General features: G+C 39.2%; 4 protein-coding genes across 16 annotated transcripts; 2 read left to right on the forward strand and 2 right to left on the reverse strand.

Moving 5' to 3' along the window:
* The first annotated feature begins 563 nt into the window (after nucleotides 1-563).
* LOC122010301 (F-box/kelch-repeat protein SKIP11-like) lies at nucleotides 564-2,858 on the forward strand. 9 transcript variants are annotated; one of them, XM_042566787.1, is made up of 4 exons: nucleotides 597-796; nucleotides 873-952; nucleotides 1,082-1,119; nucleotides 1,353-2,858. In XM_042566787.1, exon 4 carries the CDS (start codon nucleotides 1,445-1,447, stop codon nucleotides 2,639-2,641), a length of 1,197 nt encoding a protein of 398 aa, XP_042422721.1. In that variant the 5' UTR covers nucleotides 597-796; nucleotides 873-952; nucleotides 1,082-1,119; nucleotides 1,353-1,444; the 3' UTR covers nucleotides 2,642-2,858. The 9 variants fall into 9 exon arrangements, with proteins under 9 accessions (XP_042422718.1, XP_042422721.1, XP_042422723.1 ...); XM_042566789.1 differs by having other exon boundaries at nucleotides 597-792; XM_042566784.1 differs by having other exon boundaries at nucleotides 564-686; nucleotides 1,082-2,858.
* Nucleotides 2,859-4,147: 1,289 nt separating this feature from the next.
* LOC122010303 (HVA22-like protein a) lies at nucleotides 4,148-8,089 on the reverse strand. The gene is made up of 5 exons (XM_042566792.1): nucleotides 7,798-8,089; nucleotides 6,796-6,822; nucleotides 6,562-6,684; nucleotides 5,462-5,702; nucleotides 4,148-4,653 (listed from the first exon to the last, which is right to left on the reverse strand). Exons 1-5 carry the CDS (start codon nucleotides 7,851-7,853, stop codon nucleotides 4,558-4,560), a joined length of 543 nt encoding a protein of 180 aa, XP_042422726.1. The 5' UTR covers nucleotides 7,854-8,089; the 3' UTR covers nucleotides 4,148-4,557.
* An 821-nt stretch (nucleotides 8,090-8,910) lies between these two features.
* LOC122010306 lies at nucleotides 8,911-20,066 on the forward strand. 5 transcript variants are annotated; one of them, XM_042566798.1, is made up of 4 exons: nucleotides 8,911-9,088; nucleotides 19,461-19,605; nucleotides 19,677-19,723; nucleotides 19,806-20,066. In XM_042566798.1, the coding sequence occupies exons 2-4, from the start codon at nucleotides 19,536-19,538 to the stop codon at nucleotides 19,917-19,919; spliced, it is 231 nt and encodes a 76-aa protein (XP_042422732.1). In that variant the 5' UTR covers nucleotides 8,911-9,088; nucleotides 19,461-19,535; the 3' UTR covers nucleotides 19,920-20,066. The 5 variants fall into 5 exon arrangements, with proteins under 5 accessions (XP_042422732.1, XP_042422730.1, XP_042422728.1 ...); XM_042566796.1 differs by having other exon boundaries at nucleotides 8,912-9,088; nucleotides 19,216-19,605; XM_042566794.1 differs by having other exon boundaries at nucleotides 8,912-9,088; nucleotides 19,223-19,605.
* Nucleotides 20,067-20,080: 14 nt separating this feature from the next.
* On the reverse strand, nucleotides 20,081-24,937 carry LOC122010305 (sucrose synthase 2-like). Its single transcript, XM_042566793.1, has 16 exons — nucleotides 24,795-24,937; nucleotides 23,918-24,054; nucleotides 23,531-23,660; nucleotides 23,313-23,464; nucleotides 23,041-23,236; nucleotides 22,832-22,950; nucleotides 22,493-22,709; nucleotides 22,310-22,405; nucleotides 22,061-22,234; nucleotides 21,860-21,976; nucleotides 21,603-21,769; nucleotides 21,295-21,519; nucleotides 20,899-21,217; nucleotides 20,562-20,806; nucleotides 20,355-20,493; nucleotides 20,081-20,281 (listed from the first exon to the last, which is right to left on the reverse strand). Exons 2-16 carry the CDS (start codon nucleotides 24,013-24,015, stop codon nucleotides 20,225-20,227), a joined length of 2,451 nt encoding a protein of 816 aa, XP_042422727.1. The 5' UTR covers nucleotides 24,016-24,054; nucleotides 24,795-24,937; the 3' UTR covers nucleotides 20,081-20,224.
* Nucleotides 24,938-27,917: the final 2,980 nt, after the last annotated feature.

Raw genomic sequence — 27,917 nt, forward strand, 5'->3', positions numbered from 1 at the left:
CTACACATGTAATCAATCACTGAGAAGAAAAAAGAAGCCTCAATATGATTAACTAAGAAATATCTTAGCGAGATGATTAATTTATGTAACATGTCTTACAGAAATAAAATAATAATAAATTCAATTAATCATATTGATTAATCTTGAAATGATCAATTTAATCCTATAAAATTTTTCTATCAGTCATCAGAATAAATCAAGAAATACGTATAACGGACAGTCTAGAAATTCAAAATTTTTTTGAATCATGAATATTTAGATGTATTCTATTACAACACTCTTACCCTAAAAATCTTAAGAAAATAAAATTGACCATTATATATAACTAACAACTAACAAAGTTGATATTAATTAACTAACAATCATGAATTTTGAATCATGAATTAACTAACAAAGTTGAATATGAATGAAGTAAAAAAAAAAACAAGGATTAATTTATGTTAATGAAACATAGAAATAATTTTTATCAAGTTTAGAATTGAAAATATTTCAAGAAAATTGTCGTGATAAAGAATCTATTCGATTTCATTATTTTAAAGGATTTTGGATAAACATGGATTGAAGTCGTAAATAAATTAAACGCGCACTAATCCAGGGGTGAAGGACGCGTCCGTTCGATCTAGTTCTTGATCTCCTGATGATAGAAAGAGGCGACGGTGGTGGAGTGGCTGGCAATGGCGTAGGAGGTAGATTAGTTTAGTTCCAACTCGAAAAGCGACCTCCTTTCCTCTTTTACTCCCCTCTCCATCACTTCCTCTCGGAGCCGATCTCAAGCTTCCATCTTTACTGGCCGTCTGTTAGATCTTCTTCTCCCTTTCTCTTGCTGCAATTTCTCACCTTGATGCATGAATCTTAGGTTTTTCTTTGTACAGGGATGTCGAACGTGGGATTTCGTGATGTTTTTGAACTAAGGGGCGCAGTTCCGCAGCGAAGAGGCTAGTTAGCGATCAAAGTCTGTATCTTTTAGCTGGCATCTTTGTACTATGAGCTAGATTTAGGGATTGCTTCTCTTTTTGGTGGATAGATTTAGGTATTGCTTATTGGTTTTGATCGTTGTTTTTTCTTTCCTGATTTTTTATAGGGCATATGCTTGATAAGCTAGGCAGGCTGCATTTCCCGGTATCAGATTGATGATTCGGTGTTTTTCTCTGGTTGTCAGATCGATTACAAACGCAAGATCTGATTTTTATTAGCTTTTCTTTGCACAAGTATCCATGTTGTTAGTGTTTAAACGTGGATTTCCGAGATCCCATTTCAGTATATAGGCATAAATACAACGCCAATTTCCAGCCTTAGTGTGGATAATTTTCCATATCTCAGTTTTCTTGCTTATGAATTTTCTGGGTAAACAGGAATCCGAAGCTTCTCATAATTGGGAAATAGGTTTATTCTTGTTTGGGCACTCAGAGATCTGTCACAAGACCGGCCTGAATTGATCTCCAGGATGCCTGAAAGCACCTCAGAGCAAGAATTCAAGAAACGAGTAGTAGATGCGGAATTGCAGGGAGAAGAAGAGCAAGAGTGTCAAATGAAAAGGAAGAAGTTGCTTCAGCATCATGCCACCAGTAATACCAAAGAAGCAAAGCAGCATCTTGATACTGAGTACCTGGATCCGACAAACTATTTTGATCAGCTCCCCTTGGATTTAGTAATTAGTTGTTTGGTGAACCTTCCACCATCTAATTATGGCACAGTCGCACGCATCAACTGTGCTTTCCGATCAATTATTCAGAGTGGGGAGGTCTATAGGCTTCGTCCACAGCAGGGAAACAACTGGATTTTTTTCTCATGCAATGCCCTGGAATGGGAAGCATATGATCCCGATAAAGGAAATTGGTTAAGTGTGCCTAAAATGCCTTCAAGCCCTACAGACACCTTTAGATTCTCGGATAAAGAGTCGCTTGCTGTGGGCACTGAGCTACTTGTGTTTGGTAAGGAGTGGAACTCCTACACTGTGCTCAAGTATAGCATTTTGACCAACTCATGGTCTCCCGGAGTCCTAATGAATTCAGCTAGGTGTTTGTTTGGATCTGCTAGTCTTGGAGGGAAAGCTATTGTAGCCGGTGGTACCAATGGCAATTCAGTTTTGTGCTCTGCAGAGCTCTATGACTCTGAGACTCAGACATGGGAAACCTTGCCTGCAATGAATAAAGCGAGGAAGATGTGTTCAGGTGTATTCATGAATGGAAAGTTTTATGTCATTGGTGGAATAACCAACAATAACAAAGTCTTGACATGTGGAGAAGAATATGATTTGAAGCATCATTCTTGGCGCTTAATTCCTAACATGTCTGTTGGTCTTAATGGTGCAAATGGTGCGCCCCCACTCGTAGCTGTGGTGAACGATGAGCTTTATGCTGTTCATTATGCCAATAAGGAGGTAATGAAGTACAACATGGAGATAGATACATGGTCAACATTGGGAAAGTTCCCGGAAAGGTTTGTTTCAATGAATGGTTGGGGCCTTGCATTCAGAGCATGTGGCGATCGGCTCATTGTTATTGTTGGGCAGCAAGGAACTCACCCAGGAGCAGTTGAGCTAAATTCTTGGATTCCGACTGGGGGTCCACCTCAATGGAACACTATTGCTACCAATCATTCAGGAAAGTTTGTTTATAACTGTGCCATCATGAACTCCTGATTGTATTATCTACAACAAGGTGATTTTACTTTCATATGAGAAAGATTTGTACCAGTACTAGCTTTTAAGAGGTGAATAGAATGCTTAATTCAACAATGGATAGATAGTACTTGTCTTCCCTTAAAATTCAAACTTCAATTGAATTGATGGTCCGACAATTATGTAAGTTTTGATCTTTGTCATTTTGCATTATTTTTCACCTCTTTCCTTTATTGTATTTAGGAGCTCTATTTAGTAGTTCTAAGACCTTCCTGGACAATGTTGGATCAATAATATAAGATGCAGTTTCCTTTTCAGATAATTTGATTTTAAGATATGGCAACTGCAGGACAACTTTAGATTAGCAAATTGAACTTGTTTTTATAAAGTGTATCTCCTGTCACTATTTTGTCCAATATCGGAACAAACATATAAAGAATTTTCTCTTCTTTGTGTTATAAAATAATTGTTGTATTCAGACAACGATTTCCATATGCTTACTCAACCGATTGGAAGCCAGAATCTTATTCATTAATGACTAGATTTTTTTTTTGGTCTAGATATAAATAGTCACTTTCAGATCTTTTTTTCCTTATCTCGTTAAGATATAAATCTTGTCAATATTCTTTTGTCAAATACTTTTCTGCATGGCGATTGCGATGTACTCAGGATCGTGTTGCCACTTTACTTGGACCTTTGATCGAAATGAAGATGCCTTAACGCATTGCTCTTCATCTTGTGATCTGCAATTATATAACTCTTATCTCTGTAGCATTAGCGAATTTACTTTTCTCTGATTCCTCTTCATGTATCAGATTGAGTTCATTTTGGCATTCCATATCCTTCTTTTGATAAACCTTCTGGTCTCATTTGGTGTTTTCTTGTACAACTTGTCTGCACCAAACTTTTAAACACTCTTGCCATACTGAAATATACAATTCTTTTCTTATAGGATCTTGGTTGATATTTCTGAAAAAGTTATCTGTGTCATACATCGACCTTAGAAATAAAATCCTTGTACCTGTGATCTGATCGCCTACAAACATTGTTGTTTTTGAGATGAGAGGATCATCTGAACTAACAGAGTACAAAATCTGAAGTGAAAGTGCTGCAGCGCAGCAGGAACTTTCTGTAGACGAGTGCTCAAATTAGTTGCAAGGGCACAAGGACATTTGTTTTTCTTGCAACCTTGCATTCAGCAGCAGGGTGGAAGCGTACGTGGGAAAATTAAGAGATTTTAATTCCGTATTCTAGAACTAAAAGGTTTTTAAATATACTTAAATACTAATAGATTTTCTAATGTAATCTTGGAGTATTATCGCATGTACTAACTTTGCACAGGACATCCTTCTGCTGAGCTTCATCTGATCATCTTCTCCAATGTCGTGATGCTACACTGTCATCGCAAGGGTTTCTCCATCATTTCACTTGTAGCATTCATTAGGGTCTTAAGACACTTAACAAATTTCATATTGGAAAAGCAGAAGAAAGGAATGAAGCAAGTAACTATATCTCTCAGATGCTATATTTGAACATTAAATATACTCAACTTTGGTTTTTCTCAAGCATTGCGTATGATCTGAATTCTGAAACACTGCACAGACTCACTACAAACTGAAGCAAACTAAGTGTCTGACTCAAGTTAATTCTGTTCCTATGAAACATGCTGATCTCGTTCTCCCCTAGAAGAATGAAAACAAACATCTATATGGCAGATGGAAAGAAAAACGAAAGTATACATCAGACTAAACTAGCTCTAGATCAACGAGGAGATGACATGAATCTGTTCAAGATTCTTCCAAATATGTATAATTGATATTTTGATTCCAATACTTAGTAGCATCATCGTCCAAAAGACAAATCTTCTATTTCTTCAGGAGCTTGCTGACATGACCACTGAACCTTCAACGCTTTGACTCCTTTCAGGATCCACCTTGTCAACTTTCCTGTAACTTCGACTCCTTTCTGGCATTCCCCTCATTGTAAAATGTTACACGTTTTTTGCTCTTCTTAGACTTTGACACACCTCCAGCCTTCCAAAACAAAAACAAAGATAAGTTGATCAACACTTGTTTGGTCACACCAACAGAAGTTATTGATGAAAGTTTAGAAGTTTAATATTGAGTCTGCCAGAGATGTAACAGCCTTAGGCTATGCTTACGGTGAAGACAGTAAAAGAATTGAACATTTCTCAATCAGCATATAATCTCTGATTTCACAGAAAAGTAGAGGAAACTCAAATTCTTTGAACTAGCAGAATTTTCAGCTAGTAATCTGCTGATGAGTTAAGAACTGCTGAAACAATTCCAATAAATTTTATGGACCAGAGAAGATTTTGATGATTGAAAGATATCTGAGAACATATATCACAATACGAAAAATTCACAAAAAAAAAAAAAATCATCAAGCAACTATAGCTGCCATCACGATTGTTGATGGAGCCCTTGCTCCTTAAGATAGATAGAGTGATATGTGTGAGGTGAGGTTGTGTTAATGATACATTCTTGGGTCCGTTGGTGTTAAGTATCATGGTAGTGGTTGTGAGTATGGTGAATTCACTATGAAATTATGACGTCGGGAAAACCTTAGTATAACAATAGGAGCTTGGGTTACTGATTCTTATGAGCGGCTCTCCTACTAGTACTAGTGTCGTCAATTCTTACATTACACCTATCTCCCAAATAGCATTAGACTAATTGTCGAGCATACAATTGCTACCATCGCCCTAAGACATCAACACTACCGCGGAATAGAATGAAGTTCACAAATGAAGTCCACAACCAACTAAGGTCATACCTTCAACTTTTACTTTGGCTGAGAATATAGAGAACGTGTATATACCTTGCTAATAATTTCCTCGAATGCTTTTGTTCCATTTTCTTCGATAAATTTCTCTGCAGCTAATAGTAGATTATCTGGCTTACTGAAGCTGCTGCTTCCTGAAGGGGCAGACCACAATACTCCCTGTTGATTCAAGACCACTGGTCTCACATAATTGTCATAAATAAATGCAGCACCATTGAAGTATGGCAAAACCAGCCAGCAGTTGAATATCAACTTTGCATAAGACCAAAACGGGATCCTGCAATAGGGAAGGGTTCACTATTATAGTTGACATTAGTCCACAAAAGGATAACTAGGAAATCCTAGAGAGTAGAGACTAGTGTTTATTAAACATAACAAGACACAGTAATGGTTAAACTATACAAAGGGAAGATATCTATTAGCAATCAGATATCGACTGATAATAAAGGCTTTCAGTTTAAAAGCCACCATCCATAGGGGAAAAGGTTCTGTCGGTTATACATTACAAAATTGCATTCAGCATCAAACAAGAGACATGGTTACTAAGTATTTGTCAATTTATGTACACATTAGTAATCCGGGAGGATAGTTTTTGCACATCAACTCTATCATGAATCTGTCAAGGTACTTCCATTTTGGTTTAATTCTCACTTATATGGTTTTCGCTTTCTCAAATAGAGGATATCTTGGAACACCCATTCCCTACTAATGTAGGACTAAGGTCTTCATCATCAAGGAAACCTGTGGCACAGCCAATGATCAGGTAAGATCCAATAGCCGCAAAGATGTAGCATCCAGAGCAAAACATCTGGCCAGCTAAAGAATTATCCTTGTAACTTAAAGTAGCTTCTCTTGTTCAGTTTTGTTTTAATATCTAACATCATGTATGTCAAAAGACATAAACATTTATCTTCACCATGTCAAATTAGCCCCCTGTGCAACATGGAGGAATTTTAAGACTCAATCGATCTCTAAACTACCCAAGCTCAAGAATATGGTTTGGAGCACTGCTTATCCTTTGTCAGCTTCTGAGTTCCATAATCATACTCAGATTACAAAATTCAAGTTATGAAAATCTTAGCATAACTGATCCAACAACAAAGGAACAAGAAATGAATGCATAAGAAAGTAATTACCATCCAATGACTTGTGAAAATGTCAGCTCAAACAATGTAAGTAGAGAATATAACACCCAATAAGTGAGCCACTGTTGATCGTCTACTGGAGATGCAGATTCTATTGCCCTCACAGAAGCATACCTGACAAGACCAAAAGAGGCATGCTGATTAGGAATAAATCTGCAAAATTGGTATTGTTTCAATATAAGAAGTTATATCATCTTGAATTTATCAGTTCGTAATGGTACTTACAAAGGATAGACAAGAGTCACGAAAGGCCTGCATAAATATAAAATGTGTCAGAAAGAAATTTTTCCACATGATACCCACCAATATGTAGTTTACAAGATTAATTGTTAAGAAAAAACAGTATAAAGCTGTCGAGGATGTCTAATATTCTTACAGTTACTTGCCAAGACAAATGAAATATACAGTGGCATATCTAATTATTATCACATCACATATCAAGAACATTCTTCTTTAGATACAACAGAATCATGATGAATGTTAAGAGAATCATCTGTGGAAATTAAGAGATCAGCTATAAAAGATTGTTAGGAGATTTCTTAAATATGAAAGCTTCAAAGAGAATCATGATGTCCCATTGGCAGTTATTTTGAATATAAAAGCTAATGGAAAGAACAGGTTAAGAAAGAAAAAAAATCATTGTTCCGCAGATTAGGAAGGCAGCTATCTTTCAAGCAATTTCAATATGAATGTTGGTTTCATCTTGCAAGAATCCACTGACAGAAGAGATAACATTCTTAGATCTTTTATAATATGAAAAGCAAACTTAAAGAGTTTGGTCAGCATCTCGCCTGCCCTTTACAACAAAACTATTTTGTTAAACTTGAACTTCGATAAAAAAAAAAAACAAAAAATGCCTTTTAAACGAAGAAATGACCAGAACAACTCCCAAAAATCCCAGAACAGCAAATCTGCTGTAAACCATGAACACAGAGAAAAAAAGAACTCAGAAGCCAAATCCGTAGATTAAAAAGAGAGAGAGAACAAAATGTTTTTTTTCTATAAATTAGAAAGAAAAAAAAAACAATGGCTTATTGTTATCGTGTTGGATTTTCCTTGTCTCGGATCAATCCGAAGCAACTGCAAATCTTCTCCTATAATCCCTAAATGAGATAGAGGTTAAATCGAACTGATCCCACCGAAAAATCAGAACTTTCTCCAAGAAACTCATCAAATACAAGAAAATAGAATGGTCGCAGTAAGATTTTGCGAAGAGGCGATACATACGCAGCGAGAACATCAAAATTCCTGGCGACGAAACTCAGCAAGGCTCCAGAACCCATCTCTATCTCTTTCCCTGCGCCACTCAAATCTCAAGCCCCACCTATTCCTCTCTCCGTCGTCTAGGCGCCCTATTGGCAGAAACCACGCAATCGCCTTTCTCTATCTCTCTCTCGGCGACTGCGAGCAGTCCGTCGGTCCCCAACACAGAGCGAGCAGAGCAGAGCCGAGCCGAGAGGCCCAAGACGACGCACACTTCTACGCGCTCTCCTTTCAGTAAAGTGGGGCGTTGTGGGTCTCCTGTTTCATGGTATTTGAGTGCGCAGACCCAAACAATTAAAAAAATACGTAAAAATATAAATAAATAAATAATAAAATCCATAGAGAATCACCCAAAATAGGCGGCGGCGTTATCTTTGCCCGCTAACTTTTAACTTTAAAATACCCCCTTAATATTTTAAAATTGCTATATATCCTCTAGGTATAAAATTATCATTATTTTTTTATAATTGGTAAATATTAGGAGTGATCCACTCTATAAACATTTTTCAGAGTAAATCTAAAAATGTTTAGAGTGAACAATCTATTGGCATCATTTTATTTATACACGTTTGAGTTATTTATTATTATTAATAATAATAATAAATATTTAGCCATTCGTGTTCAAGTTGAAAATTAATTGGTGCAATAAATGAGAATAAATAGACTTTATATTATAAAAATTTAATTTTCTTCCTAATCACACATCTAATTTAGCATAACAACATTTCATGGTTAAAATCCAAAATTAATTAGTAACACTATCGATCATCTCTTGGTGTGTACTCTTATGAGAAAACGCCACTTTTCACGAACCTTTAATCCCACTTTGCTCGATTTTTAAAAAGAAAACTTTCCATTGGATAAAATATTACTCATACATAAGCAAATAAACTTTAAACCCAAAAATAATAAAAAAAAAGAATTTACATTATTAATTAGGACAAATGTCGCTTGTTGATTTTCTAGAATGTTTTTTTTTTTTGCCGACTTTGTCATGGAGTTGGTCCAATGTCATGATCAATCGAACTCAATTGGTTTCCACGTGGCACGGGCCACAATTATTAATTTGATCGGCTTCTTAATTAAGCCCTTCCTTTCAGTGTGCTGTTCTTATGTTCTACACGTAGATTCTAGGGAAAACGGTAACATTTACATTGAGGAACCACGATTCGGCACTTAGGCCATCTCCGGCGACGCTTCCCTCGTGGAGTCGATCAAAGGGTGGCGCTTCACTCGTGTGGTCATCCATGCAAAGGTCACTTTTTTAGATCTTCCTTTTTCAAGCTTTTTTTTATGCTCCTCTTTGTCGCTTCACCGTCGGAGATGCGCGTTGATAAGGTCAGTTCCCGTGATCAATGGATCCCGTTCCCCATAGGATCTCTCGCTACCGGTTATTAAAAAGGAGAAAAGAAGGAAAGGGTCTGAACGGATGAAAAGAGATATCATCTCTCTCTCTCGTTACTCACCTCTTTATCCTTTCTCGTACATCCGTCAGCTCATCTTCCATCGAATCGAGTCGAATTAAATTCTTAGATATTTGATTTTAATTTGTTTATAATCGAGTTGAGCTCGAGCTTTATTTAACAAATATATTCATGACTCACGAGCTTATTTAAATTTTTATTCAGCCTAAACGAGCTTAATAAATATAAATTATAAATTTAAATATTCATTAAAAATTAAATTATATATTTTAAAAAAATTATAATATTCTTATTAAAATTTATAATTTAATTATTCTAATAAATAAATTTAATAAATTTATCAACATATTAAAATAAATAATTAATCCCCCCTCCCAAAAAAATCATAAGAAATTAACCAAAGGCCGTATTTAAAATTATGTAATTATTAAAAGACGCACTTAATTTTTAGATTTCCCACTCTACCCTTCTTGTCAATTATTGTAGTGTTGCATTCAAACAATAATACTATTGTAATACTGTCTTCAAAAATTAAGATCACTATGATGTTAATTTAAAAAAATCAGCATTACTTAGATTTTTGTAATGCAACACCACATATAATGATGTTTGATCCTATCTGAGATCGTCAACGAATGAACCACCAGTAAGTTGGCGTTGTGGTTGACTAAGTCGTCGATCACCTGAGAACAATAAGGGCTAGCAGAGAGATAACCAAAGCTTGAATGGAAGAAAACAAGAAAGAGAAGATTAGAATGACGGCTAGGGGTTTCCCAGCACGGCCACTCCGACGTTAAAATAAGTCTCTGACAAGGGAGAATGAAGAAGAAGAAGAAACAGTGGTTTAGGGTTTTAGGAAGTTTAGATGTAGGTGCGCGTACCTACGCCTACAGAAACAGACGACCTTTTATAGAGTTGTAATTGTGTCTTCACATCCTCCACATATTCCAAGGATCTCGCTTATATTACACGTTTTCTGGAATAAATGCATCCCACATTCTCTGAAAAAAAAATAGCTACATTGTTCTTATTTTCCATGAGCAACGGCTTCACGCCTCTCTTGTGGAGTCGAGAACGAGGTTATGGAGATTGCACGGGGCTGAGAGTGGTATGAAGTCGGGAATGAACTGGAGTAGGGAACAACATGGAGTCGGGGATGATCCAGAAGCGGGACCACACCTTAACAGGACTAATTCACTTCTCCTTAATCACATCGCTCCCTCTAATTACCTCTCGTATCACTATTTTTCCTTCAAGTCTAGTCAAAGGAAACTGAAGTCCAATTAACTGGACTATTGTATAGTTGAATATGGTGGTTCTTTCTATAGTGACTATAATATCTACATGGTGAATTTCAGGTGTGTTTCAAATGACATTGCACATTGATTATGACCATACCTATTAAATGTGTATTGTGCGCAATATGTCTCGATCTTCAAGTTGAGTGTGTGTTAGTAGTACGACTCTGAGGGTGTGTCTAGTAATATGATATGACCATCTACAAAAAATGAAATGTTGCCCAAATTGCAATGATTACTGAGATTTGGTTGACCCATCCGCTGGATCAAGCAGTTGAAAATCCATCTTCACCATTTTGATTGCAGAGATCAAACGATCAAAATCGGATGGCCAAAGATATATTAGGTTGAAAAGAGATATCGTTGCCTTTATCTTGCATCCTTTGTTTCTGTGACCACCGTTGTCTTCTTCTTCGTCTCTGAGTGCTCCATGTCCAACTCTTTAGTAAGTGCCTGCTCATTGCCTCCCGCCTTCAACTTTGATCGATTGTTGGTCCTCCGGTCCTTGATTTCATATTTCATTTCTCTGTGTCATACATATCGATGGTTGCACAGTCATCTTCTGCTCCTTGGTACAGATCCATTGAGTCAAATTTTACTGGCAACGAATTGAATCGAATAAGTCAATCATTGAATAATAGTTTCAAATGATAATTATAAGTACTCCGAGTTAGTTTTGATGTTGATCTACCGAGTTAAGTTAGGTTATGTGTGTTTGATGCCTTGTGTATAAATGTGCAGGAATTTAGGAACACAAGAAGTCAAGTAGAAGACTCATGAGTGATAAGAATACCATGGGAAGGGAGTCAACGTGCTTGGTACATCCGAGCGACAAGGAGCTGTTGAAGAGTATACTAGTGGAGCGAGAATGACGCACACTATGCATCGAGGGACAAGAAGCCGAGAGGAAGTCTGCTCGAGAAGAAGATCAAAGTTGGATTCGGGTAAGCTCAACTCTAAATGATCAGAGCATCACCTAAGCGTGCGAAGAAATGGATGGTCAACTCAGAAGTTGACCATCCTAGGCACCTCTGATTGACCGGAGACGCCCTGATCTAAAGACCCGAGGCACCTCAGATGGATCCCAAGCGTCTCATATGCAGAGAGGAGTAGATGACATCTAGAGAATTTGAGGCGCCTTCAATTACTGGAGGAGCCTTCAAAGGTTTAGAGTCGTTGCCTCGGAGATAAGCAGTGGAGTCCATGCCACCCGACCTGAGGCGCATCAAATGAACTGAGGTGCATCCAATCCGCTAGCTCAACCAAAGGAACGTTGCAAAGTGGATCACATCCAACCAAACTGAGGTGCCTCCATTGGAATTGAGGCACCTCCGTTGGAATTGAAAAGTCTCAGATGTGTCACGTCAACAACGGTCATTTTAGTCGGTGTTGTACGACTCCTTAGCAGTAGTCGGGTGCAGTAGAGTCATAGCATAGCAACAACACGAAGCCAGAGTAGTCGAAACATCAAATGGACGTGTAGAAGATCGTAGTAGAAGTGTGTGAGAGTGGTTGGTCGAGATACTCTTTTTTATTGAGCATTGAAGGCGCCTTCAACCCAAAAAGTTTATCCTGCAATTTTAGCTTTTATTGTCGTCGAAGTCTTCTGTGTTATCCAACTGAAGGCGCCTTCCATAAACAATACTAAAGGCGCCTTCCAAGCTTCCGAAGGCGCCTCGGGTACTGTTCACCCAAGACATTTTGTGCTCCTTTTATTTTACAAAATGTGTTAGTCCAACACAAAAATATCTATCCTACAAGACAGAGTTAGCACAATAAATATATTATTAAATAGTAATTAAATCATGTCTCTCTGAGACCAGGATCTAGTCGAGAATTCAATTTAGGTTTCTGAAATAGACCTAAATTGGACCGACGCCTATTGTCCCCTCAACCGAGACGCGTTCTCACTGAGTCACTCTCCTCTAGTAACTTGCTTTCACTTACCAAGTGTCGAATTACCTCCTTGATGTCCAATCTGACCCACCAGGTTTTTCTATCAGAATCGTACATCCGGACTTCGCTTATCGGGAATCGAACATCCAAACCTCTTGTCGGAATTGCACATCCGGACTTCAACCCATTGGGAATCGAACATCCATACCTCCTGTCAGAATCCCACATCTGGACTTCACTAATCGGGAATCACACATCCTGACTGATCTTCCTGCATGTCCTCTTGACTCGTCAAGTTAGTCAACCCTACACACTCGGTAATAAGGTTAGATCGCAAACACATCTAACTTAATTCATTTGTCATTCATCAAAACTCAGATTTGATCATTGATGCCAACTACACTAACACAAGGTTCTTTTGTGTAACTCTAAGAACTTTTCTTAGAGTTCTTTGGCAGATTCATAGGTGTCGATCTGGTTGACTTCTTATAGTGATAATATGTTCAACAGATGGAACTTTACTTTTTCATTGGCCACAAAGTCGACCTGTTCCTTTTTGCTCCAAAGATATTCTACTTTTTCGTCACTATGGTGATCTCTGGGTGATACAAAACCATATTTGATAGTTAATAAGATATCAAAATCTATTTTAAAAAATACCTCTATTTTCTATTTCCAAATCATGAAATCCCCCTCAAACTTCAGTGGATGATTGTTTGCTTCGGCCATCTTCTTGTTGCTTCAGTTGACAGAATTAGTTCTTATAAAGTGTATCTTGCTCTGATACCAATTGTGTCTATGTAAGGCTGGCTAGAGGGGGTGAATAATCCTACAATCAAAATTTAACACTTTCTCTTACTTTCTAACTTTAGCAGGGAGCACACATTAATTAAACAAATAAAAACATAAACAAAAGTAGGAGGTGAGGTGTTACTTGGTTACAACCTGTGTGGTTGTTAATCCAAGGTAAAAGTAAGCTTACTAAAAATGACTCCTTCGGTGAAGGTGGAGTAGCTTCCTACAAACGTTGAAAGCACTAGCAATTGAACTGAATATTATAGAAGTTAAAACAAATGTGTTGTTCTAAACTTCGAGGACCAGAGCTCTATTTATAGTCCATTGGTCGAAGTTAGTCGTTGGCTAACATGGTAGTTATAAGTCTCCTGTTGTGGTTTAGTGTGATCAACCAAATCAAGTTAGGTCCTATGTTTGTTTGATGTCTTCTGTCTAAGTGTGTAGGAACTTAGGAGCACAAGAAGTCGAGCAAAAGACACAGCTAGTGAGAAAGACGGCATGGGAGAGAGTCGACGGGCTCAGTGCGTCTGAGGGACGAGGTGCTACAAAAGAGTACGCTGGCGAATGAGAAGGAAGCACATGACATTTTCGAGGGACGAGGAGTCAAAGAGAAAGCTTGCTCGAGGAGAAGACCGAAAAATAGATTCGGGTGAGCCCTATTCCAAATGGTCGAAATCACCGAAGTGAATTGAGCCGGAATGGAGAAGAAACGGGCAGTCAACAGGATGTTGACTATGGACTGCCCAGGGCGCCTCCGTAGGAACCTGCATGAGCGCAGGCATCTGGGAGCCCAGTCTAGATAAATTTTATCTTTGCTGAGCCGTTACAATGTAGATAAAGTTTTATCCACACCTAGGTGTCTGAAGTTGTCAGGTCAGTAAATGGTCAGATTTGACCAACACGCTATAAATAGAGTCTTGGTCTCAGTAGTTTGGAACAACACTAGTAAACCAATTCTGTGCTTCAACTTCTAGTTCTGTTCTTTACTTTTCTACGCTTTCAATGTTATAAGAGGCTACTCCGCCTTTGGAAGAAGCATATTTTAGTAAGCCACATTTCCCTTGGATTAATAATTCTTTAATTGCAAACCAAGTAAATATTTCTTACCTCTATCTTTATTTTATACATTTACTTTCAGTTTATAAACAAGTGTTTGCCTAACTTATTCTAAAGATCAAGAAAGGGTTTGTTTTCAATTTCAAGCAATTCACCCCCTCTTGTCGGCCGACTGGGGACCTATAGTAGCTCTCAACACCTAGATGTCACTCAATCCACTCTAGAATGTCTTCTTTCCAACGGTTATCGGCTTCCCGGGCACCTGAACTCGGTCCGGGCGCCTGGACCTGGTTCGAGCGCTTGGAGTCTGCTGAGGTGGACTCCAACATTGATCCTCTTTTCAACAACTCACTGGCATAGCAGTTACCTTCTAGGCGCTTGGACATGGTCAACTCCAAGTTGACCTTGGGTGATTCTCCAACCGCCTAGAGTTGAGCTCTCCCAACCCAATTCCGACCTTCTCCTAGAGCAGTCTTCCTCCCCGACTTCTTGTCCCTTGGAAGCACTGCGCTCATCCTTCTCTTTCACTAGTGTACTCTTCCATAGTTTCTTGTCCCTCAGATGCACTGAGTCCATCAACTCGCTTCTCATATCGTCATTCTCACTTGCTGCGTCTTCCATTCAACTTCTTGTATTCTTAAGTCCCTGCACAGTTAGATATAAGGCATCAAAAAGTGTAGAATCTAGCTTAACTCGATTTGATCACATCGAAACTAACCCAAGATACTTACAGACCCGTCTCTCTATGAGATCAGGATGAGCATCAGACTTCCTAGAGGGCAAGTGAACCCGCCGATCTGACTGATGATCAGTAGTGACATGCCGAATTGGATAGTGAGGGCATTGGTAGGGCTCCGGATATCTTCTACTCAGTCAACTTTGATTGGTTTTTCATTGATCAATATCTTGCTGCAATTCCCTCACATATTGTTGACTGATGGTATGCACAATAACGATCTACCGTAGTGGATTCTCGACCCGACTGAGATGTCAGGGTCGGGGTTATTTCCACCATTTGTATGACCTTTTCTCCCCTCATGTTCATGAATTTCTGATTATGTAAAGGAAGAGGAGGAGTTTTATAGTCTGTCTGAGAGGAGGTGGAACTCGAAGTTGGAACTTCTTTTCTTCTCATGGATTGAGCTTCCTCGACATGAATATATTTGATCGTCTAAACCTGCAAACCGTCAAAATCAACTGGGGCTTCTTGACTAGAGACCTAAAAGAATCTCCCTCCAACAAGCCTTGGGAGAAGGCATTGTACGCCCAAGCTAACTAAGGGAGCAATGATGGCTACCCGATTGAACTGTAATATGTACTCCTTTAAAGGTACCTTGGCCTTTTGCTTAAGAACGAACAGATCGAGTGGAGTTTTTCGATACCTCCGACTAGTCACAAAGTGATGCATGAACACCGTCTTGAACTTCTTGAAGGTTCGAATGGAGGAAGCAGGAAGACGATTGAACCACCTTTGTGCTGAGACTAAGAGAGTTGATTCGACACTTGATGTCATCCATAATTTGGTTCAATAAAGAGACATTTTTTAATTTACGTATATGGTTTTTGAGATCAATTGTTCCATTATATTCCCCGATATGCAGCGCTCGAAAATGTCACAATAATTTATCTTGAAAGATGTTCTTTGAAAATGAAGGGACTTAGAGGGCCTTCGTTCCGCTAGGGGTGGGAGACTTTCTCCTTGAAGGAACTCGATGTGGGATCTCTCCGGAGGATTCCAAGGATGATGTCGCACGGTTGATGTCCTGATTGGAGTGGGGATCATAGCATGGGGAGTTTCGGTTGGTCAAGTCGACTTTTGACAAGGTGCTTGTAGTGCTTCAGTCGATCAAGACGACATCTTGAATGGTGAAGGGTTGGATCACTTAAAAAAAAAACCAGCATTGCCTACGGAATTTTCCGTCGGTATTCCGTCGCTAATGGCCGATAACGACGGACCTCCGACAGAAATATTTCCGTCAGAAATATATTTGACGGGATGAGATTACCGACGGGAATAAGGCTTCTGTCGGTAAAATTTTACCGACAGAAATTAACTTTCGTCGGTAATGCTACCGGAAACACTGTTCCGAGAATCCCGAAATTGCTGGAAATGACATATATTTTCCCGACGGAAATAGGCATTTCCGTCGGGAATTCCCGACGGGAATAGGCATTCCGTCGGGAATCCCCGATGGAAGTAGATACTTCCGTCGGGAATTCCCAACGGAATGCCTATTTCCGTCGGTAATCCCCGACAGAAATAGGCATTCCGTCGGGACTGTATCGTTCTGATGCGATACATTTCCGACGGAATTTATTCCGTCGGTATTCCGACGGAAAACAAAAAAAAAACAGACAACTTCTGTTTGTTTTGGTTATCATCTCCATATACATTTTCAAATATATAAACTACCATCACAAACGATGGTATTACACAATGCACACATCAAATACAATCCACATATCAATATATATTATAACTATCACACAAAATAAAACAAACACAATCCATATCTAACTCAATCTAGAGAATATATAGATGCAAATATCCATATCAAAATTTAAGTTTACAGAATACATACCACACTAGAAAGTAATCCAAATAATACAAGAACGCTAAATGATAAAGAAAAACCTGTAAAAGTCAAATACAAAATGATCATGTTGATGTTTAAATAAACTGTTTGCATATATATATATATATATATATATATATAACAGATTTTATATGAAATGATCATCACATCGTGCACCATTGATTGCATTGCATTATCATTAATTGATGATTCATGAGCAGTAAAGGTTGTGGCATATGACGAACTACCAGAAGGGTCAATTGATTCATAGAGATAAGGCTCTCCGTGACAATACCAATTATAGTAATTTGCCACAAAACCATTTCTACATATGTGTACTTTCACGGTATCCTCATCACGAAAGGCTCTATTCCTACATTTTTTTAAGATTACATGGACACCGTAACTCAGCACCATTCATACATTCGGGATGATTCTTAGCAAAGTTCACAAATTCTTCGACTTCAGCAATAAAATCATCTCTAATAAATCCATTTTCTAAACGATTATACATCCAAGCTTTGTTCATAGATATTTTTACCTAACACTGATAAATTTAAAATTATAAATCAGCATATATTAGCATACTAACAAAAAACAAACAAACGGATTATATTATGTAATAGATTAACAAACTAACATAACATAAATTTAATCATGTTATACAACATAAAAAATATATATATTACTAAATTATACCTGAAAATGTATAAGTCAACCGGAGACGAGCAGCAAAAACTACCTGTTTACAAAAAAAAAAAAAGCTAAAAAATTAACACAATAATAGACAAGTTACACCCGGCAGCCAAAACAAGCCTTTGGATGCCATAGAGCGGACAGCAGCGGCCGGCAGCGGGCGCTAGTGGCCGCCGGCAGCCGCAGGGTGCCGCTGGCGGCAGAAGGGTGCCACTGGCGCCGGCGCCTCCCGCAGGAGGCCACAGGAGCCCATCGCCGGCAGTAGGAGTCCGTCGCCGGCCGCAGGAAGCCGTCGCCGGCCGCTGGTGATGAGAGTCGACGGAGAGACGACAAACCTGGAATCAGGAGAGAAGAGAGGAAAGCGGCGCCGTGCGTGAGGGAAAAAAAAGATGGTTAGGGTTATGTTTAGGGAAGTTTACCGACGGAAATCATTTTCCGTCAGTACACTTTTATTTTACCAACGGAAACATGATTTTCCGTCGATAATCTGAAATTTTACCGACGGAATTTTAAAATTCCGTCGGTAAAACAAAAGTGTACCGACGGAACTAATTTTCCGTCGGTGATCCCAAAATTCCCCGACGGAATGTTAATTCCGTCGGTACGACCGTCGGTAATACTGTTTTTTTTTTTTTGTAGTGGATACTAGCGGTGTCGACTGTTGGGATTGTCATTGTAACACCTCCTACATCGTAGCAGCCACTAGCTTGTTGAAATCATCTATTGCCATGGTGATGGCGTTGAGTCTTTTGGTGTCGTCCATCTCAACGTCTTAGTTCGGGTCTTAACTCAATCTTTCCACAAACGACGTCAATTTGATCTTGCCTGAGACTGTCGATGAACAAACTAGTGAGTTGGTATTGAGGTTGACTAAGTCATCGATCACCTAGAAACAATAAGGGCTGGTAGAGAGATTAACCAAAGCCTGAATTGAAAAGAATAAGAAATAAAGGGTTAGAATGACAGCTGGGGGTTCCTAAGCGCACCCACTTTGACTCTCAAGTAAGTCTCTGACCGGAGAGAATGAAGAAGAGTTTTGGCTGTGTATTCACGTCTTCCACATGTTTTGAGATTTCACTTACATTACCGACGTTTCCTGAAATAAATGGTTATGTTTTCCCATGTTCTCCTAAGAAAACGGCTACGTCATCTGTATTTTCTATGAGCAACGACTTCACGCCTCACCTCTAAAGTCGGGAACAGTACAAATACAGAGATTGCATGAAGTCGGGAGCGGTGCGGAGTTGGGGATGAACTAGAGTAGGGAACAACATGGAGCCGGGGACGATCTGAAGTCGGGGACAACCTAGAATCAGGGAGCTGCCTTTTGTTGACTTTAACCATCACTTCAATAAAACTATTAATTTCTCCTTAACCACATAGTGTCCTCTGATTACCTCTTGTATCAGTATTATTTTTTGAAATCTAACATCATATGGTTAAGGAGAAATGGGAACGAAAATGTTTTAGAGATATAAACAGGAAAAATTGAAAATATGAGGAACATAAATCATATTTCCCCTAAAATTGTTCATTAATAATTGATAGGATAGGTAAAAAAGAAAATAAATACATCTTTTGCAAATTTCGCTATGTTAAAAAGCTAAAAAAAAAATCATCTCACAATCCATCTTAAATAAGACGACAGTGACAATTCGACTCAGAGGCCACAGGATAACAGATGGGAGAAATGGTTATTGCTTTCCACTGTGGCAGAAGTGCCCACAGAAAGACACCACTTCGAGCTTCAGAAACCAGGAGATACCATTACCACCTCTCGATGCTGTCAAACTCAGCATGAAACCAGCTCAGTTTAAACTCATTTGCCTTCTGGAAACAGTTGGTCACTGTGTTAAGTCCATATCATTAACAGAGAACAGCCACAGGTTCTTGGCCACAGGCTCTTATATATCACCCCCTGGCCCTGAATCATATATCCTTAAACCGGTGCTCAGTCAGTCATGGCGTCCAAGTCCAGCTTCTTCACGCTGCTCATCTTCTCAGCCCTGCTCTTCCTCTCCATCTCCCAAGGCAATTCTCTTTTCCTCTTTTTTTTTTCTGTAAAATATTTGCTGACTGATTCAGTTTGTGCTTGTTTGAAGTAGATGGAGCAAAAATTGATGGAGTGAGATCTGCATCTGAAACCGATGTTAGTGCTCTTGTTTCCTCTCCTGTTCTTGTTTATGTAGTACTGTGAGTTAAATTGACTGGTGTATTGGTTTGTGTTGCAGGAATTAGGGTTGTGGAAGGGAAGGGAAATGGTGGAGGTGACCATGGATTATCAGGAACCAGGAGCTAATACTAATCCTAGAGGTGGATTGCCTCCCCCTCCATCAACTCCTTAAATTGACTTAATGTGGAAGTGTGACTGTAGATAGAATCTGTGTGATTATTGTTTATTATTGAGGAGAATTAGAGATGTATATTTAATTGTAAAGCTGCTGTTGTTGTTGTGGACAAACAAAAAGGTTGCTGTGATCTTTCTTGTCCTACGAACACCAAGAAATTGGCATAAAAAATTTTATTGTAGCCAAAGATTACCGAACACAACAACACTAGAAAGCAAACACACGAATTTTTAATTCCATGAACAACTCTCATGGAATAAGAACAGTAACAAAAGCCAAACAGCTTCCTGCTGAATTTCCATCTACTTGACACCATTAACTGCAGCTTCTCCTTCGATTTGTAGAGGAACAGAATCGGCCTGAGAAAGCAAACATTAGTTAAACTTGCAAATCGACTGGATGAAGTCGAATGTAGCTCTGGCTTTAATTTACCAGTTGGTGATACTTGAGAGCGTAGAACATTTCCAGGTAACGGCGAGTCTCGCGCCTTTCCAGGTTAGAGACGTACTTCCAGAAACCATACACTCCAGTGAGGGTCATCAACCTCTCGGAATAAAGCTTCCAGGTATACCTGTTTCAATTGAGTGCAGCAAGTCAGACAATGGCTGCAAAGCCTTTATTGCAAAGGATTCTTCTTACTTCTCTTCAATTCTCTTCAGTCCTCCAATGGAGAGTTTGTTCCAGTAGGTTGGATCTTCCTTGCACTTCTCGAAAAAGTTCACAACGATTTCAGCAGCTTTATCACCTTGATAAGGATCGATGTGGAAGCCAGAAACCCCGTCGACTATAATTTCTCCAGGTCCTCCATGGACAGTTGCAAATGTGGGCAGACCACAAGTCATTGATTCAACTACAGTGAGTCCAAAGGCTTCATAGAAAGCAGGCTAAACGATAGCGAAACACAAAAAGGTAAAATGGTTAGTAAAGTTCCTATAACTGAAGGATCGACCATTCGTTCAGAAAGGAAGAAAAGTACTTGAACAAAGACTCCTCCAGTGTCGGCAATGTATCGGTAGAGCTCGCCGTTGCGAACCCGATTCATTTGAGCAGAGATCCATCTGATATGCCCTTGCAGATTGTACTTCTCGATGAAAGAGTACATTTTCTTGAATTCTCCTTGTTCTTCAAGATCCTTTGATTCCTTTCCATGGTCTCCACAAACCACCACAAGATTTGCCAGCTCCTTCAAACGCTCATTCCGGCCATAGAATTCAACCAGGCCTGTTAAGTTCTTCACCCTATCCAACCGTGCCATGGAGAAGATAATGGGCTTCTTGGTGTCATTCAGCACACCTCTGCAAGTTTCTTGAGTCAGTCACTGAATCAATCAAACATGAAAGGTAAACATACACAGGAAGGCAGGAATGGATACTTGTGCTCTGTGTTATCTTCGGGATTAAACAGCAACTCTTCAATTTCAGGGTGGAGGGAAGTCAGTCTCTTGTGCTTCTCAGTGTATGGGAAGTAAATGGACAAATCAGCACCAGGAGAGACAATGTTGAACTTTGGATCGAATACATCGATTCCATGAACAACTCGGTAGAGCCCGGGAAGAGTAAAGGCAGTGTGAGATTCATACTGCCCCACAGTATCCTTGCTGAATCCAAAAAAGTAGAGAATTTGATTTAGAACTATATACTAAGAAGGTGTAATCAGAAAGTTGCTCAGACTGAATATTACCTTCCGGCGATTTCTTGGAAGGTGCTAGTGATGATAAAGTCGGCATGATTCATAGCAATCAAATCAGCTGTGAATTGGCAAGAGAAATGATACTGATTCTCAAATTTCTTCCAATAAATGTCCGAGTTCGGGTATTTTGTCTTCTCCAAAGCATGAGCAATAGTGCACTGCGTGCCGAACAAATGAGCATTACTAAGGCATTAAGCTTATTGATGAACAACAAGCTACACAGATGATTAAGAAAAGTTGCAACCAACCTGGGTTACTCCCAATTTATGTGCAAGCAAAGTTGACACGAGATTTCCATCGCTGTAGTTTCCAATGATGAGATCGGGGGTGGCTTGCAGCTCTCCAGCCAACTCATTTGCAACATCCTATAAGAAGTAGAAAAGACATAAACCTTCCAAAAATTTTAGCAAAGAATGTCCCTTAAACAAAGGTAGTGTGACTAAGTTTACCTCAGTGTATGTTTCTAGGTAAGGCCATACTTCGAAACGGGAGATCCATTTGCGAACTATTCCATGCTCGGTTCTGAATGGTACTCGAAGAATATGAGTATGCTCAGTTCCAAGGACCTTTTCGAGCCTCTGCCCGCAACTGGTGCCTACTGCATCCGGGAGCAATCTGGTAACCTATAGTATCCCAACAACATGATCTTAGGTACAATGGCACAAGAAATTTCCCATTCAATTCATTCCACTTCTTACAATAAGAATTCGAGGTGTGATATGTAGCCCCTGACGCTTGATTCTGACAAGCATCTCATTTTCTAAAGCACGAACTTGATCCAAAATATAAACAACCTGTGCCATAGTCACTACTGTAAGACAATTTTTTTTTTTTTAACTTGATGCAAATGTATATCAGCCAGGATTAAATCTTTTACATACCTGGCCACCGGTGTCAGGATAACCCAAAACATTAGCCTGGGCAAAGTAGCCATGCGGAGAAAGGATCACGGCATTGAACATCATAGGAATCGTTCCTAGGAATGTTTCCAAGGTGGTCGGATCAGGGGCCTCAAGAAGATCAAGTAGAAGGTGAATTGTCTCATATACACGCTGAGCAGTGTCACCCCAACCCTTTTCCAACCCGAGCTCTTGAAATCTAACCAGTCGAATAAGAAAGAAAATGATCAAATGGAGTTATGGAACTAATGACTTTTGAATCATAGCATAGTATTTACAATATGCATAATTCAATAGCTGAAATATACTCTTATCATTCACCTGTGGTGGAACTCTGAATATGGTGTATCTGATGGGATACTCAGCAAATGTTGCTCGGCCTTCCTCAATGTCGCTCGAAGGGCACTAAGGCTTTGGATCCTATCATTGAGCATCATTGACTGCATCACAAGAATGAAAAGAGTGTTATGCCACTATTGGACTATAGAATCAAGTATATCCACCATTGGTCTATAGAATCAAGTACTTACCATGCCCTTGTAGTTATGCTTCCTAAGGAAATTGAGCAATGGGTACAAGCTTTCTTTGTCTTGGAACAACTTTGAAGAGAGATGACGGTTAAGGAATTGCACTCCATTTCCAATGGATTTTGATAGTGAGGGACGAGGAAAAGAAGCATTGAAGGGCTCGAAGTCCAACTCCAGCACAAAGTTGTTGTTTTTTTGGCTGAAAGGGTACAAAAACTTAAACCATTTTCTCAAAGAAGTATGCTGATACTGATACTAATCTCGGATTCACCCACCTTCCCTCAACAAGTTCCTCCTTGAAATGCAGGTACTCAGGAACTGTCAACTCTTCCACCGCAAGTTCGCTGATGTAGACCCGGACATATTCCCAGACTCCAGGCCTCGGCCGAATTGCCAAAGCAACCCATGGAGGAATAACAATGGCTTCCTGCATTAAAGGAGACGATGGAAAAAAGGAACCCTGAAGGCGAGAAACATGATGTATGACTTATACCTGAGCTGCCTTGATAACATCCTCAAAGGCTCCATCCTTCAGCTTTTCCTTATCTGCCTCAGAAAAGGTAGCTTCATATTCAGCCAGCAACTGGTGAGGTTGCAGCATACCCTTACCCTGGTGAATAAACCTGGCAAGATCAATTGTAATCAGATATCAAAAATAGTCAATCACATTTGATGCGAGAAAGTATGATAGCTGAAGTTCTATAGGTATTCTCCAGAAACAATAAAAGCAAAGCTGGTACCTATGGTGATATTTCAATCTGTATTACGTCTTGTTGATCAATATAAATAAGCATGTGTATGGCACATCCATAAGGAAGAAAGTTCTTTAATTTCCTTCATATTTTTAAAGAAACGAGAAAGGATTTAGACGAGTATAAACCTTGAGAAAAGAGCCACCAGTTCATTGGGATGAGAAGAAAGGGAGCCACCAATGCGCTCCCTAACACTGTGAGCACGGGTCAAGCTGCGTTCAGGCATTGCTATGGATGCTGTGTTTCAAGTTTCAAAGAGACTATCCTGTGACAAGAAAAAGGGCATCATTCAGCATCTATCAGATCATTGAATTAAACAAAGAGGATCTAGGAAAGATCTAAGAAAAATATCATGGAGATCAGCTAAAAGTATGAGATCTTTTGAGTTCCAGAAAAATTGGAAGACGGAGTTCACAGAAATACAACTATAAACTTTTACTTTCATTGTACAAGAAAAATTACATTTTTACTATCCATTACTGTCAACAACTTACTGGTTTCTGATAACAAGTATTAGCAAACTAGTAAACTAGATCTATTATCATACACAGAACAAAGATTTGAAAGTCTGGGTACAAGATAATTAAAACAAAAAAAATTGCAGATATCTGTGGTACCAAGTGTGATGATGAGCTGACACAGTGCATGGTTAGGTAATAGCTTATATCTCCCACAGAAGCATTCACAAAGTAAGATCTAAAGCATATTGCAGATACAAACGATGAAGTGGAAATATATTTAACTAGAAGTAAGAAATTCTGCTAGTGAATCTGCAACATAATAGTGAAGTGATGAAAAAAATTCTCCAGATGTTTGGAATGTTTTGAGGAACGAGCGTGAGAAGAAAGGCAGAGTTTTTATCTGAAAAATTACTCACTCCCTTATGGAACGACCACAATAATAAAGTTAAAACTTAAAACCCTGCCTAAACCCCCTTTTCCCATTCTGATGCATGTAATTCTGCAGCTAGATCTGTTCTTGGAAAGTGCAAGGTGAGAGCTTTACCTTGTTCCTGCTGAGCTCGAAAGCTCAGAAATGGAATGGAGGAACCAAAGAAACAAAGAGAAAAAAGAAAAAAAACGCAACGCAATCAAGGAAACGGAGTGAACGGAGCTGGGATGGATTGGTGAGGAGGACTCGCCTCTGGTTCCCATTTTATAGTAGAAAAGGTGGGGTATTGGCTGTCACACTCGCTGTTCGCGATTTCTTCTTCTAAACCGCCTCTCCGTCACTGTACTCTGTTGTTGTCCTGTCCTTGCTTCCTCCTCCCACCGTAAACTCCCACTATTACTACAAAAACACACGGAGTCACATGCATCGCCAGTGACTCGTCGCCAGACGTCTCCGAGACGAACCGCGCGTGTCCGCGTGGATAATTTGATAACTCCCTATTGGCTGAGACCGTCGGGCCCACTGTCCCATCTCAAAATAAACTATTAGATTAAATCACCCACGTCAATATGCTTATGATTAAATCACCCAGGATCACCGCGCGTAAAATTTATAGAATATATACTGCGCGGTAAAATTTATAGAATATATACTGCTTATGATTAAGCCATGCAGATCACTGCGCGTAAAATTTATAGGATATATATATATATATATATATATATACACGCATCTTTATATCGGCGATGGCTATGATTAAAATCTAATTTTTTAATCACCTTCTCATCATCTGCATATAATAATTCTCTTTTACTTATTTTAATTATGTAAATTAGCATTAAGGTAATATTGATATCAGTATCATTCATCTTAATACTAATTTATAAAAATCAATATCATCCATTTTAATATTGATTTATAGAAATCAATACCAAGATGAAATTAGTGGTGCACTATCTAACAAATATCATTCGCCTTAGTGTTAGTTATCATACATACAATCAAATGAGAGAAAAAAGTTCCTTCGGGATGGATAATTTACGAGGTCTATGGATCAAATTCCAATTAGTAGTCGATGCTAGGCACGAGCTAATTATTTTACAATTAATGAAGAGAAAAAAATTAAATTTTACTAACGCCACATGAAATGAGATTAAAAAAATTAAATTTTAACCTGTTATATATATATATATATTATCAATCAAAATTAAAAGTTAATTAAAAATTAGACATGGGCTACCATCTATCATTTATTTTAAGAGCTGGTCATATTTCATATAAAAGTGTTTTATCGACTATCAACATAAATTAGGAAATATTTACAATGGGTAATTTGTCAGTTAATTAACTGTCTAAATATTTATGGAAGTTGAATCTCGATCTTGAATATTTCAACAATTGAGAAGGTACAGTGCAGCCTGTGCTCTGGGGCTATTAATATGTGTTTTCGTCCGTCCACGTAGAATCAATTAATTGACGGCGGAGAGAAATTAGATTCTTCTTTTGTATTTGTTTGCCATAAATTGCTTATTGCCTATAAGAGTTCATGACGTGTAATGCATTAGATTTTCATAGAACAATTAATGAACGTTAACTAATACATTTTCTTTTGATTTTAAAATTTTTAGATCCATTTTTTTTTTAAATTTCATATCAATTTTGTCGTATTGGTAATGAATGAAAATATGCTTTGGATTCTTTGAGTTAAAATAGTTATGTTTTTGGATTGCAAAATTTCTCAACCGTCCAATCTATATTAGAGGAATAAGTTCTTAATGAAAGCGATGAGTGAATGGTTGCTCTTAAAAGTAGGAAGAAATCGCCAAAACAACCATTTTAAAATCAAAATGGATGGAAAACGGATGCAAAAAAACATAGAAATTAATTAGGTTTCTAAGTTTGATGGGATAGAAATGATTGCTGTGTGTGACCAACCATGGAATATTTTGTGAAAACAAAAAAAATATATCAAATTTTTTGTCAAATAACTTAATTTTTATGAAGAGTGCCTTGTTTACTGATCTGTCTGAAATCTAAGTTAGACGGATCGTCTAGTGAGATAGATGGAATATTGATCGAATCGCGACATCCTGGAGGGGACATGCTGAGATAGTTTCTATGTTGACCAAGTTGTTAGAAGTCTTTTGGTCAACGCTACCTGTAGCCATCGACCGAGTCGTCACGGTCCCTAGTACCCCAATACTCGAGGCAGATCTAACGAATATATAAGTAACATACTAAGACATAAAATAATGAAATACGTATAAAATATGAACGTAGAACGTACCCTGGCCCAGGGGTGCCCTTGGGTGGATCGGTCAGCTGGTCGGGATGCTGCTCGCATTGCTCTCACCCGGAAGGGTAGAAGACCCTGAGAAGGATGAAGAGCTGGATCTGATGACGCAGAGTTGGATGCGGTGGCACGAAACCGGATGCGACCTCAGCACACAGGTCGGGATATGACATTAGCACGCATGCCAAGATATGACATCGGCATGTATGCCGGGATATAATAACGACATGAAGGTCGGAACACGACACACGAGCTAGAACCAAATAACAGTGCGAGAATCGAGAACAACCAAAGCTCAAAGGCTAGAGACAAGTCAGATCGGAGCATAATAACAACAGTGGCCTGGAGGCCCGATCGATGGCGAAAATAGACAACAATGCGGATCGAAAGTCGAACCATCGAATTGGAAGGCGAAAATGTCAAGTGGCCAGATCCGCCGGTGGGGGTGTCGGCAATGGTGTTGACTGCTAGGGATCGCCCCCGATGGCTGTGGAGCGAATGAAGACGCTGGACGACAAAGGTGTGACCGGTGGCGTGCTTGACGGACGATGATGGCTAGCCACAGCGACGGAGAAGAGGTGGAGGCAGCGGCTGTGTGCCCGCTTGACGGACATCAGCGTGGTTGTCAGAAGGTGACGGAGGCGGCGAGGTGGCTCGCTGGGAATGACGTCGGTGGTCTAAGGCCTATTCGGCAGTGGAGGCGACTTTACACGTGCGGGGAGGTGACAGCGAAACGTCCGGCGAACAACGAGAGAGACAACGAATACCTACTGGCGACAGCCTAGGAAAGAGAGAGGAAGAGGCAATGTCATTACAAACGGATCTACGGGAGAAGAGGAGAGGCTTCGCCAGTCACTTCTCTGCGTCCAAAATGGTGGCGTCCAGCGAGGAGAGAAAAGGGGTGAAACAATGAGCGAGATCGTGGCGGCGTGAGGAGGGCGGCA

Source organism: Zingiber officinale, chromosome 8A (assembly GCF_018446385.1).
Source record: "Zingiber officinale cultivar Zhangliang chromosome 8A, Zo_v1.1, whole genome shotgun sequence".
Classification (NCBI taxonomy): Eukaryota; Viridiplantae; Streptophyta; class Magnoliopsida; order Zingiberales; family Zingiberaceae; genus Zingiber; species Zingiber officinale.